At 35.0% G+C, this 14,565-nt stretch overlaps 1 protein-coding gene across 1 annotated transcript in view; it reads left to right on the forward strand.

The window, feature by feature from the left end:
• The window catches only part of DOK5 (docking protein 5), a 145,741-nt gene that overhangs the window by 106,579 nt on the left and 24,597 nt on the right, over nucleotides 1-14,565 (forward strand). Inside the window, exon 6 of the mRNA XM_003757680.2 lies at nucleotides 417-552. Within this exon, the coding sequence (XP_003757728.1) occupies nucleotides 417-552 (136 nt within the window). The remainder of the gene's footprint in view (nucleotides 1-416; nucleotides 553-14,565) is intronic.

Consider the following 14,565-nt stretch of genomic DNA (forward strand, 5'->3'; position numbering starts at 1 on the left):
ATTTACTAAATCTCTCCTGTGAATTCCTCCCATAGAAATATGTTTTTACTTTCCTATTTGCTGGGCTCTGACAAAGAGACCAAAGAACATGAGCTTCACTGTTTATTTTAATGGCAAATAATTAATTGCCCACATAAGTTTGGGCTCTATCTGATTTAAATTTGAACTCAGGTCTTCCTCACTTCAGGTCTAATGCTTGACACATTGCTCCACTAGCTATCTCCATAAAATATAAGTTCTATAAAGGTTTATTATCACTTAAATTTCTACTCCCACCCAGTGACTAACAAATATTTTACATATGATAAGCAATAAATAAATTTATGTTCCTTTATTTTGAATTGTATTAAAGACCTTCTTGGTTAATTGTTCTAGTAATTTGAATCTCAGACAATTTCTGTGTTTTGTTTTGACAGGATGTGTGATACTGGGGAAGGACTTTTTATTTTTCAAACAAGAGATGGAGAAGCCATCTATCAGAAAGTACACTCTGCTGCCCTGGCTATAGCAGAGCAGCATGAGCGTCTGCTTCAGAGTGTGAAAAATTCAATGGTATGTTTGACAATTCTTTTTGTTATCCAACACACTGCACCAAAGAGTGCAGCATCTATTTGGGGCAATGATTTGCTTCTATACCTAACACCTTGTTATTTGCTTCTAACATAACATACACTAGAATGGAAATCTAATAAAAATAGGGACTATGTCATATTTTATCTCCTTGCTTCTAGTGCCTAATACAGAGTAACTTCTTTTGTGTACATGTACCACCATAGCTCAAAATAAAATCCTTCACTGGCTCTTTTACCTACCAAATACATTTCAAATGCATTATCCTGGCATTTAAGGTCTTCCACATGTGGATCTAATTTAAAGCTTTCTAGGCTTATCCCACACTCAGTCTGAGTTTTCTTCCTTCAAGACCCTCACTTGCAACCTTCTTCACATACCTCCTGTTACAAACAATTTCTTCTTTTTTGTATGACTTCAGTTATGTTCAATTCTTCATAACCCTGTTTGGGGTTTTCTTGGCAAAGATACTGGAGTGATTTGCCATTTCCTTTTCCAGCTCATTTTATAGATAAGGAAACTGTGGCAAACAGGGTTAAGTGACTAGCCCAGGATAACATAATTAGTAAGTATCTAAGACCAGAATTGAACTCAGGAAAATGAGTCTTAGTACCTTTTGGTCTAACACTCTATCCGCATAGATGCCCTTTTTATATTTTTCACAACAATAAGTTTAAATTTCTTCTACATACTTATCACATTATAGGTCGTGTCATATTTATTTGCATTATACAATACACTTCTTATAAGAGAGAACATGATACTGGGGAAATCATTTCGGTTTTCTGGACAACTCTCTAAGGCTCTACATTGAAGCAAAGAAAAACATACTGGGGCAGAGGGAATTTTATTCAATGGGAATTTTCTATGTTGATGAAATTACAGTTTTCCTTTTGTAATACTTGCATTATCTAATACACAAAAGTGTTTTGTGAATACCATCTATGATTCTGATCAAGATTGAGTCAGGATTACTTCAATTACCTTGTATATAAGCTCTTGACTGACTTCACTAGCTTTGTGAGGAATTGCCCCAGATTGTGGGTACATGTTTTTCATTTAAAATTTCTTTATTATTTTATCTTATGATTAATAAAGAATATGAAAAACCTTCAGATTTTTTTAAAAATATAATTGCACATTAATATAGATTGATCTGGTTTTGCTTGTTCCTTGAAGATATAGTTAAGTTCTGGTCCTTTTTTTTTTATTTAATAGCCAAAACGTTATTTTGCTGTAGAAAAAGAATCAGACTCTGAAATATTGTACAATTAGCTTGTGAAGGAAATCAAAAATGCAGGTGGGCATAAATATAGGGATTGGGAATTCAATGTAATGGTTTTTAGTCATCTCCCAGAGTTCTTTTTCTGGGCATAGCTGGTTCAGTTCATTACTGCTCCATTAGAAATGATTTGGTTGATCTCGTTGCTGAGAAGGGCCTGATCCATCAGAACTGGTCATCATATAGTATTGTTGTTGAAGTATATAATGATCTCCTGGTCCTGCTCATTTCACTCAGCATCAGTTCGTGTAAGTCTCTCCAGGCCTTTCTGAAATCATCCTGTTGGTCATTTCTTACAGAACAGTAATATTCCATAATTTTCATATACCACAATTTATTCAGCCATTCTCCAACTGATGGACATCCATTCAGTTTCCAGTTTCTAGCCACTACAAAGGGCTGCCACAAACATTCGTGCACATACAGGTCCCTTTCCCTTCTTTATAATCTCTTTGGGATATAATCCCAGTAGTAACACTGCTGGATCAAAGGGTATGCACAGTTTGATAACTTTTTGAGCATAGTTCCAAACTACTCTCCAAAATGGTTGGATTCGTTCACAACTCCACCAACAATGCATCAATGTCATCTGGTCCTTTTCGAAATCATGAAACAAGAGCAATTTTTCAGTTTCTTATCTAGCTTCAACCAAAGTGACAGAGTTTCAGAAATACATGTGAATTTTGAAGAAGTATAAAGCAGAGGGAAAAGTCAGAAATTCGTGTCGAAAATTCTATCTGGGGGCAGAACAACTAGTATTCTTTTTATTCTTTTGTATATAGAGACTATACTACCAACCCACTATCTCTAGGTCACCTTCTTTCAGAATTTCTTTCCTGTAATGGAATGGATTTGTACTTATCCACCTGAATTTTTTCACCAGCTGCTGTTGTGGTCAAGCAGTCTGCACTTTTGAGAGGGCTGGGGTTGTAGGTTGGGAAATAGAATGAAATTACCTAGCTCATTTTGTACTGGAGCTCCTAACCTTTAACCTCATTATTAAGGCTTCCACCAACTGAGGTAGTCAGAAACATTGCTGAAATATAGTAGTTTCTACAAATCTTTTGAAGGCCAATGGAGAAAGAACAGGTCCCACTGCGATATGTAGTCTGCTGATCCCTTGTCCAAATCACAAAATAAACTTTTTATTATGTTTACTTCCCCTTTATATGTGCTCATACGTTATGGTTTCTGATATATCTGGGGGATTAAATTCTTTCTAGTGCTTTCAAACATTTGTATCAAAATGTTTTCCAGCAATTTTAAGCAAATCTAACTTTAGCAGGATATTATTAGAAATATCTTTCTAAAAGTAGTTTTGTTACCATGTCCTAAATCTTTATTTTCTTCTGAAGGGGTAACATATTACAGTGGAAAGAATATCAGTCAGAGAATCACTCAGGAGTTCTGGGTTCTAATTCCAAAGTGTAACTTTTAGTCACGTAATCTTGGGTCAGTCATTTAAATCATTCTCTGAGCCTCTTTTTCCCCTGAGAAGATTGGATTAGATGATCAAAAATTCCTTTAAGTATTAACATTATTTGTTCTACCACCATCCCCCACCATCCCTACTTTTAAATAATTTTATTACTCTTCTTTGGAAGGTGACTGAAGAGTCTGGGAGTAGTGTGGATTTGAAGCCAGATGAAATGCAAGATTGAAAAGTTTAGTCGTCTCATTTTATTTGATAAATACTTTCCAGCTGAAGGAGACACTGTGGTAGAGTGAAATAAAAGCCCGAATTTGGAGTCAGAGGACTGAGTTCACAATCTTAGTAACTCCGTAGTATTAGGCAAGTTATTTTACTTCCCCAGGTCTTAATCCTGTCCACTGTGTAATGAGAAGACTGTCCTGGAGGGCTTTCCCAACCTAGATCTATCTAGAGGGCACAGTGACATTGCTGTGTACATTGCTAGGGTTATTCCCTCAGCAGCAGCAGGGCTATTTTTGCCACCTTTGAGGCATCCCCTGTATCAATGACTGATGTCTAATTTTGGAATGAGGAGTGGCCATGTGCAAGGAGCCAATCATTCCCGGAATTCAAACGTCACTTCAGTCTTTCCCTCAAGGGGTAACCTAGAGACACAGCACTTGCATTTGGCCGTGGGCCATAGAAGCCTAGAACACAGTATTATGTCAGAGCACTTTCTCCAAAAACAAGTTGTGTCGGATCTTTAAAATACAGTCTTTAAAGCTGAGGCAGCCCAAAGTGAGCTCTTCTTTAAAATGTATTTAATACTAGATTTTGACCACTTAGTTTTAGAACAAACCTCATTTATCATTGAGATTTCTCTGATATTAGATTTCATTTGTTGAGATTAAAAAAATACTGAAATTGGTTATTGATTCATAAACCTGCTTTCACTATGTGGCTCAATCATTCACTGTATACTTATGGAATATTTACTGTATTCTAAACACTGTGCAAGAAGCTGGGGAACAATGTGAACATAAATTAAAAAAAAAACCTGCCCTCAACAAGTATATACAATGTGGTCTCTGACTGGCATGAGGGAATTCAAGAAGTATTGTAAAGTTTTATCAAAGGCTTTTAAAAAATTCACCTTAACTTTTAAAAATAATGTTGTGCAGCATTTTGGAGGAAGGACAAGGAAATCATGAAACCAAATCAAGAGAATATTTAGGGATAAAATGTAGGGTTTTTTTTAGGTTTCCAATTCATTAGATCAATTTTAAGGTTAAATAAATGGTTATAATTGCAATTATAATAATAGGTAGCAGCAGTAGTAGTGGCATTAGTAATAGTTCATATGATAGTAGCAACCTGTTAGTATACTAGAGTTTTAGTCCCTACAACTGAATGTTTCTCAATTTTTAGTGCTCCCCTGCTGCTCTTCTAAAGAGTATCATCTCAATATAGCAGAAATTATTTTCTGGCTCTCATTAAGGAGATTACTACTTAACTGATATGTCTGCATTTCTTTTTAAGCAATTATAGGCTATTGTCTAAATGAAACCCATCTCATTTGTTGGTACATCAATTAATTAACATTTACTGAGACGTGTTGTATTCATGACACTATGCTAAGTGCAAAGGTCTATTAGAAAAAGTCCCTTATTTCAAGTGGAATTTAGTGGAGAATATCTGATATGTAAACAAATGAACAATGCATTTATTATAAAATAATTTCCTTTGTTTAATACAATGTTATATTTAAAAATGTGGATGGTGAATTCATTTCTGACTCATATAAAGAAAGTGAACAGTCTTGAAATAATAGAATATTTACAGGGAGACTTGGAATAAAGCCATCATAGAGTGGGAAAAGGGCATATGAAAAATGGATTTTTTTTGAGGATCAGACTTCCCAGTTTTCAGTTACAAGTTAAATCTAAGATTAATCATATATAGCAAAATGTATGTGTGTGTGTGTGTGTGTGTGTGTGTGTGATGTCAAATTAACTAAGATGAAAATTAGAGTTACAGGATTGAAAACTGGAGGGAGTGCTGCATAGCATGTAGTCTGAGACTCTCATTTGACAGAGAGAATTGAAATGAGAAAGGTTAAATGTCTTGCCTGGGTTAAATGACCTTGCCTTAGCACAACTGCTAAATATCAGAGCCAGGTCCTCTGACTTGAAAAGCAGTATTTTCTCCTTCAAATCATGCTCCCTCTCAAAGCCTGACTTAGGTATGGATGGAAAACGTCTCAGGAATGAAGCCACAGTGAGCCAAACAGATTTATCTGGACTTTTACTGTATACTTTGAAGTTTCACTGGATTGTGATGTCTTGTGATGTGATAGGGCCAAATAAAAATGCTGTGGATTCTCCCTGGAATTTTGGACTGTGTGTCCTAGCAGAGATAAGTGAATAGCATTTTTGGAATACTTCATCTTCAGTATTTTATAGCAACATAATTAACAGTCTTAATGTGCAGTGTTATGTTTTAATAGTCACTTTATGCAATTATTAAAAACAAGCCATACCCTATAAAGCCTTCCCTAGCAGCTGTGGGCACATTTACTAGAGATTTAACTGCCGTTTTTCTCAGGGTTACAGGGTGACAATAACAATAATAGCAGACAGTTATAAAGCACTTGGAAATGTGAAAAGTGCTCTGTTTCATTTAAGACTTACAACCCTGTGAGGAATATACCATTAGTAATATTACTTCCCACCCTACCCCATTTTAGAGCTAAAGAAACCGAGGCTCATATAAATTTTTTCCCCTATCGTCAAACCAATATTGTGAGAGGCAAAATCCGAATCATTTTAATTTCAAATCTATCATTTTGTCTTCTATGACATTCTACTGAAAAATAAACATAAAAATTGTTTTGTTATTAAGATATTTTGGTTAGCAATGGAGTAAAACACAAAATTCTCCCATGGTGCCAAATTGTGTCATGGACATAATCCTTGATTCTTGACTCTTGAAGATTATGACAAACCATGAGATCTGGCAGTTTCTGTCATTTTGGAGAGACTTTCAATATATGTCTGGAGACAGGCTAAATATGTTGTTCCAACTAAGTATATCCATAAATTATCTCCTATAATGATATTCAGTGAATTAGGTGCCACAAAGGTGGGTGGTGAGCAGTATATTCCAAAATATGGCTCAAGCTAAAATCCTGTGGTATACACAGTGCCTTACATCTTTGTATCCAAAATACTTTTTTGTTTCCAGGAAAAGAGGCTCTAGAAATAGTAAGGAAGAAGGAAAGGGGAATAAGCGTTTATTAAGTGCCTACTATGTGCTAGGTATCAAGTATTTTACAAATATTATCTCACTTGATCCTCACAGCAACTCAGGACTTAGATGTTATAATTACTCTCATGTTGCATTTTGGGAAACGAGGGCATGCAGATTAAGGGACTTTACCAGGATCACATAAGTGATCTAAGCTAAGTGTCTAAAGCCAGATTTCAACTCAGATGTCCTGATGCCAAATGGGGCTATATTCCTAGCTACATTTAATGGTGAGTATTAATCAATATGAGCCCTTCTCTTTTTTCTCCTCCTAAAATTCTAAAATAAGAAGGAAGGTGAGAGGAAGAATGAAAGAAAAAAGAAAAATCTGATATATACATTTAAATATTTATTTAATATTTTTATTTTCCCCAGTTACATGTAAAATGATTTTTACATTTGTTTTTAAAACTTTGAGTTCCAGGTTTTTTCCTTTTCTTCCTACCCACACCCATTAAGAAGGCACATGTGAAGTTGTACAAAACATTTTCATAGAAGTCATGTTGTGAAAGAAAACAGATCTCCCTCCCAGTCCCCCCAAAAACACTCATGAAAAATAAAGTAAAAAAATATGCTTCAATCTGTATTCAGATACAATCAGTTCTTTCTCTGGTTATAAATAGCATTCTTCATCATAAGTCCTTCAGAATCGTCATGGATCAATACATTCCTGTGAAACAGCAAAGTTATTCATAACTTATACCACAATATCACTATTATTTTGTACACAGTACACTTCACTTTACTTGAGTTCACAAAGAACTTTCCAAGTTTTTTCTGAGAGCATTCTGTTCATCATTTTCCATAGAATAATAATATTCCATCATAACCATATGTACACTTGATGGGCATCCCCTCAGTTTCCAATTTTTTGCTCTGAGTAGCAAGCTGCTAAAAATATTTTTGTATATATAGGTCCTTTTCCAAGCAATTTGCTATATTTTAAATAAGCAGTAAATAAGTGATTGTTGATGTAGTATTTACATGGGAATTTGCTATCTACAAAGATCATCAAATAGAGCAAAGATTAGAATCATGACCAAAGGTCAAAATCTACAGCAAATTAGAATACAGGTTAAAGATGAGAAAATACACTGAGAACAATTACAACAGCTTCAACTGTTGTATTCAATGGCCAGTGCCAATTTAAAATCTAAGCTTGTGTACCTAATAAAGAAGGATGGAAAATTACAAGTTATATCAATTCCTAAAACAATGGAAAACACATATCACCTCCAAAACCAATGAAAAGCAAATGCAAACCTATAGGAGGTTTGACATGAAACCCAACTCAGCCACATCATTCCAAGAACATTCAAAGATGAAATTGTCAGGAAGACATTGAATAGATGGGAATAAAGAATAAAATTTCCACTGTAATTGTTCATTTTTTGCTCATAAATTGGAGGCATAATTGCACATAGTTGTCAGCTTTACTTTCTTTCCAGAGTCACTGAAATCTTGTGGCAAGACAAAAGTCAGGATATTTAGTGGCCATCCAGGCTTCAGTGGATGACTTTGGCTCTAAGCTCTACAGCACCTGCTGCAATTGCCTTCATGGATGTTGGAACAAATTGTTCTCATCTACGCATTCTACAAGGGAAAGTCTCCATGTGCTTATAGTAAACACCCCTATTATTCATATGTTTCCTTATTAAAGAGGGAGAACCCCCCACTTTAGACCCTAACACTTTAGTCCTATTAGCACAAGGAAGTTGACATGACACTTAAGAAGATGAAGTTAGGGAAAATAACAGAAGCAAACCAGATAAACAGAGAAGAAATCTATACTTAGGGTGATGCAATCTTCAAAGCAACAAGTGGTATCTAATAGATATATTTTTATGTATGCATGTATATATATATATATATACAAGTATATATACATATATGCACACATACATATATACAGGGTATGTACATATGTATGCATACAAAATATTGCAAAAATCTTGGTGAAATTTTAAGCTTTAAATAAATATAAGCGAAGGTAATATAATATATAAGTAAAATATGATAAGAAATGATATGATAGTCAACTAAGTTGCTCACTAAAGATAGTGTTGGATCTGGAATCAGGAAGACCTAAATTCACTGAGAAACTATCACCTATAGTTTCATTTTCCAGTGTTTAGTGTGTGATTTTAATTTTTGCATGAAACAACTCCTTGGAGGTAGGCCTTTCAAGCTACATTTGGTTCTATTGAATTATATGTTTTTTGTTAATCCAAGCAATAAATGCAATATGATTTGTTTTTCTCCATGTCTCTTAGTGAGAGGTAAGATACCTCTTAGTGAGGTATCCTTTATAAAAAGATACCTATTCATCTTGCATATTTTATCAGGAATGACAAGAATATTATACATATGTACATTATTTACAATAACGAAATGATAATAGCATTTATACAATAGTATAAAGAAATAAGCATAGTTGAATTTTACATACCTCTTCAAAGTTTGCAGAATAATTTATTCTTTATTATCTTATTTGAACCCTATAGCAATAATTAATACATGTTTATTATTTCAATTTATAAATATGAAGACTAAGATCAGAAACTGAATTGTCTGGATCATAGCTAGTAACAATAAAATAATAGTTATTTTATTTATAATATGATACATTTTTACAAAGTGTCTTATAAATATTATCTCATTTTACTCTTGGGATAATCTTGGGAGGTTAGTGTTATTATTTTTCACATTTGTGAATAAGCAAACTGAGGCAACTAGAAGTTAGGTAACTTGCCCAGGATTACAGTTAGTAAGTTCCTGATTGGAACTTGGGTCTTCCTAACTCCAGCTCCAGCATCCTAGTCACAGTATCATCCAGATGTTTATGAACAATAGCAATAGCAGCAGGAGAAGCAGCAACAACAACAACAGCATTGACATATAAGTAATAAGCATTAAATACAGGATTTAAATGTAGGTCTTCTGATTTCAGAGTGGACTTTTCCATTGGACTGCATTATTTTCCTCCCCCCAAGTAATATTCTCTCAACTTTTGCATGCTGTACATGCAGAGAATATATGTAAGAATTATATAGTTTACGTGAGTTTTAATCTGCACCAGTGGAGGGAAAAATCCATGGTGATGAGATCAGATTCATTGAAATGCTGATATATGAATGTGAGCTTTGTTCACAGTCTCCTAAAGTAATAGTACAGAGATCTTAAAGTGTGCAAGTGAAGTCATACTCCTCCTTAAAGAGGAAGCAGAAGATTTAAAGCCCAGAGAAATCTCAGAGATCCTGTCTCTAATGTCTCTAATAACTTCATTTCACAAAGGAGGAAACCGAGTCCCAGGAAGGGAAATGTGACTAAGCTGGTATGAACATAAGTGCCAAATCCATTGTTCCTTTTTTGCCCTTACTCCATGTTTTTGAAGCTGTATATAATAAAAACAAAAGTAGAATCCTAGATACTTCTGCTTGACAAAGACATTGAATTTCTAATTTTAAAAGCCACAGACATTTATTATTATCTGCTTTATGCAAAGTGTCAAGCTTGATGCCTGGAATGTGAACACAAAATGATAAATAATGCCTGAATAAAAAAGAAATTATATTATATTGGTGGGATACATCCCATAGGAAAGAGATGGCTAAAACATTATTAAATAGTGGATATTATTACCTAATGGGAGAAGACTATAGATAAAATAGGGGGTAATTTTGTAGGGACAAATTAATAAATGGGATGGACAGAGAGCCTAGAAAGAAAGGTATATGACAGTTTTGGGCAAGGACTCATCAGTAATCTAGTTGACCTCAGGGTATATAGAAAGTCTAAGGGAGTCAAAAAAGCTGGCATATAGGTAGGGCAGGGAAAGAATGAATATGAATATAAGGAAATAAATGTGTGTGTGTGTGTGTGTGTGTGTGTGTGTGTGTGTGTGTGTGTGTGAATGAATGGGTGTATGTATATCATTGGAGGAGAGGAAAAATTCTGATAATTGGGGCTTTCAGAAAAAGCTTCCTCTAGGAAGTAGCATACGAGTTGATCCTTGAAGGAAATAGGAATCTTTAGGGAAAAGACTCATGCTCTTAGGAGCCACCGAAGTTTCTGCAGCAAGAATAAAATGATTGGACTTGTGCTTTAGGGACATTACTTTGGGAGCCATAGGGAAGAAGATGGATAAGAAAGTCTCCAAGTTGGAGGTCTATTCAGGAGATTATAGCAGGAGTCCAGGGAAAAGGCAGTGAGCATTTGAACTATTAGAGTGGTCCTATAACAGAGAGAAGGGAAAAATGAGAAAGGTGATATAAGAGGAGTAGCTAGACAGCCAGTGATTGAATACAAGGATGAAAGAGAACAAAGAATAAAAGGTGATTCCAAAATTGTTTCTAACAACCTAATTTCCCCATAAATAGAAAGGACTACTTTAACGCATAGTAGGGATGCTAGTGCATCATTACTAATTGTTGCCATTAGTGTTGTGTGAGAAATAGTCAATCATTTACATTTTAAAATTAGGAGAAATAAAACATTCATTTGTTCAGCTATCCAAAATATATTTATTTTCTGTACAGAGCATGATTCTGTTTACTTTGCCGTAATTTTTTTTTGTTGAAATTTCCTCTCCCTTCAATGTGGGTCAAAGCATGGTATTTTCACTTTTTTTGGTGGTAGTGTATTTTTGCTTGTTTTTTTCTTTCTCATGGTTTTCCTTTTGATCCCTTTTTCTTGCACAGCATGATTAGTATGGAAATATGTTTAGAAGAATTGCACGTTTAATCTATAGAGAATTGTTTGCTGTCTGAGAGTGGAAGGGGAGGGAAGGAGGGAGGGAGAAAAAATTGGAACACAAGATATTGCAGAATTGAATACTGAAAAATATCTTTGCATTTATTTGGAAGAATAAAAACTATAATTTAAAAAAATTCCCCTCTTACTGGTTCATCCATCTCATATATAAAAAACAAAGGATTGCACTGAAAAAATTCTGAGATCTTTTCAGTAAGTTAATTGATCAATCAATCAATTCATTTTTCAAGTGAACCAAAATAACATCACAATATTAGAATCGAGTTGCAATGTGTCCAACTGTGGCAGATCAGACCAATAAAGGCTTTGGGTGTTCTATTACAGTTTGGCCACAGTATGTTGCAGATGAACATTTGGGGAGCATTCCTTAAATTTGTGCATTTCACATTTCTTTTGAGCTGCTGCATTTCTTCTTTGTTCACAGAGCTCAGCATCTTCTTTAAGTTAAGGGGTGTGCTAGGGTCTAGGGAAACAGACAAAAAAATGAAATGGTTTCTGCCCTAAAACCTACAATCTTGAGGTAGAAAACATACCCATATATAAGTTTATACAATGTAAATACCAACTATACTAGTTAGTTAAACCCAGTGAATTAGCAATTGGAGGGTGAATCAGAAAAGGCATTGGGGAGAAGGCAATGCTTGAGTTGTATCTTAAAGGAAAGGAGAAGTTTTATGGGGTAAAGGTAAAGAGGAAATATATTTCAGTGATGAGAGACAGTCAAATGCATAGACAGTGTCTGTGTGAAGACCAAAGAAAAAGTCCATTTGGCTAGAATGTGGGAATATAGAAAACGGGGCTTAATAAAGATAGGTGGGGGCCAGTTTTTGAAAAATTTTAAAAGTCAAACAGAAGAATTGGGTCTTATTATTTGATATTAGAGGTAATGGACAACCACTGGAGATTACCGAGTAATAAAGTTATATGATCAGATGTGTGTTTAAGGAAAGGCTTGTGGTAGATAGATTGGAACAGAGAGATACATAAAACAGGGAGATCATTTGGCACTGTTTTGAAATATTTCAACTTAGAGGTGAACAATGTTTGGTGGCTTGGTAGACAGAGAAAATGAGTCAGCATATGAAAAATGTTGTGGAATAAGAAATAGCAACATTTGGCAATGGTTTGGGGTGTGGGAGAGTGAGAAATTAAGGAAGACACTGTGTTTACAAACCTAGGAAGAATCGTGATGCTATTGGTGGAAATAAGGAAGTTTGAAAGAGCGTTCGGTTTGGCCTGGAAATTCTGTTTTAGAAATATTGAATTTGTGGAATTTTTTCTGGCATATCTAGTTATCTAATTTAAAATGTTCAATAAGCATTTAGTGATGAGAGATTGAAATTCACTGGTGATTTTGGCAGTCTCTGTGTGTATGTATGTGTATGTGTGTGTATATTTCTGAATTATCTATAATGCTAACATTACTTGACTAGAATTTTTTTGAAAAAAATTGTCTTTGCTTTTGCTTGAGGTAGGACATTTGGTTTTATGGTTCACTTAGGTCCCTTGTAACGTTAATAACTTTATGAACTATTAGAAGGTGCACATTTAGAAGGAAAAATATATAATTGGTAGCCACCAAATACATACCCATACTAATACATATCCTATATTAAACAACCCACAGATTATTAAATTGAAACTCTTGAGGCAACATTTTTTTCAAGTCTTTAGAGGGGTAGCTGCTTCAGTGTATAGGTGTTAGGACACTTGTACATTGAACAAAGTCAATTCAAGGAACACAGAGTTTGTTAAGTATTAAAGGAACTCTGGGTGAGTTTTGAATTTGTTCCCCAAAACTTTAGATATTTATGAGTAAATCAATATGAACTGTCCTTGTTCCCTATGCAAACAACCACCAGAGCACAACTGATGCTTCAACAAATTGCTGAGATTGAAATTCTGGCTTCCAAATGGTCGGCTTCATTAACAGTATAACTTGTCAAATATATAGCCACAATGGAGTCATTGTCTTAGTTGTACTTTTGCTCACAAGTAGTTTAATGTTTCCTCCAATTTGTCCTGTAGCTCAAACACATTCTTTTCTCCCATTCCTTATTTTTTCTTGGCAGTAGAAAAAAAAATAGCACCTTCCCTTTTCTGTTTCCTTGACAGTTCAATAATGTTCCATGTTATCGGTTATCATGGTGATAATTTGAATGCACATCACTTTCTGTGTAGTGTCAAAACAAGAGAGCGGAGCTGTAGAAAGCAAAGGAAGCTAGTTGGGTGGCAAGAAAGTAAAGGCCTATGCCAGTCATCTGTCAGGTCTGGGAGTCCAGAGTGTTCAGACTGTAAAAGTTTGATTCATTATAAAAACAGAAGAGAGTACATGTTTTGAAAGAGAGCTAATTTCCACTTTGGAGGACAGTCAGCACTGAGGGCTGGGTGTCCAAGGAGACTGGTATTGTAGTGATTTTATATTCCTCAAGGTAGCAATTGCATTTCTAATCTCCTTAGGGCCTAGATTTTCTGCCAGATGATGTCTCTCAAATGATGCATATATAGCCATGTCCTTGGATAATAAAATCATTGTGCCTTTGTAGAGAAGCAGCTTGTGCATGAACACATTACTGAGGCCTCATTGATGCTGACTTCATATGCTCAATATTTACTCAAAAATAAGCTGTTTTCTATTGATTCATGGACTTCAGAGTGTTGGTGCTAAAAGGGACTTTTGATAAGGGACTTATACACCCCTTTTCTTTTTATCAACTAAGAAACTGAAATGAAGGGGGGAAATGTCTTGCCCAAGGTCAGACAATGAGTTTTGGTCCCAGCTCTACCATAGATCCCTATTTTAATGCTTTATTCCACTGTAGTATTTAATAGAGTATTATAGATCTCACCGTTTATTTCTCTTTTAGCAGTTCTCGGCCAGTTTTTTTGATTACTGATCATTGGCAAAAATTCTCGTTACATTCCCCTAAGTTTTAACTCTCCATCCTTCTAACTTCTACATCCTTGTCAAGGGTGTCTACAGTGTTCTGATATGATCATGCGAATTGGAAGAATTAGGGATAGGGACCAGACCTGTGATTTTGTTGGTACAAAGAGTTTTCTGAGGAATCTCCTTCTTTGCTGAGGAATGAGCAAATCCTCTCTCCTGATGCAGGTCAATATCTTATATACAACCTAGAGTCTGAGATCCTTGCCAAGGACATTGAGTTTAAGGGACTTGCTAGTGTCAAAGCAAGTATGTACAAGAGGTGGATTTGAACAA

This window comes from Sarcophilus harrisii, chromosome 2 (genome assembly GCF_902635505.1).
Source record: "Sarcophilus harrisii chromosome 2, mSarHar1.11, whole genome shotgun sequence".
Taxonomy (NCBI): domain Eukaryota; kingdom Metazoa; phylum Chordata; class Mammalia; order Dasyuromorphia; family Dasyuridae; genus Sarcophilus; species Sarcophilus harrisii.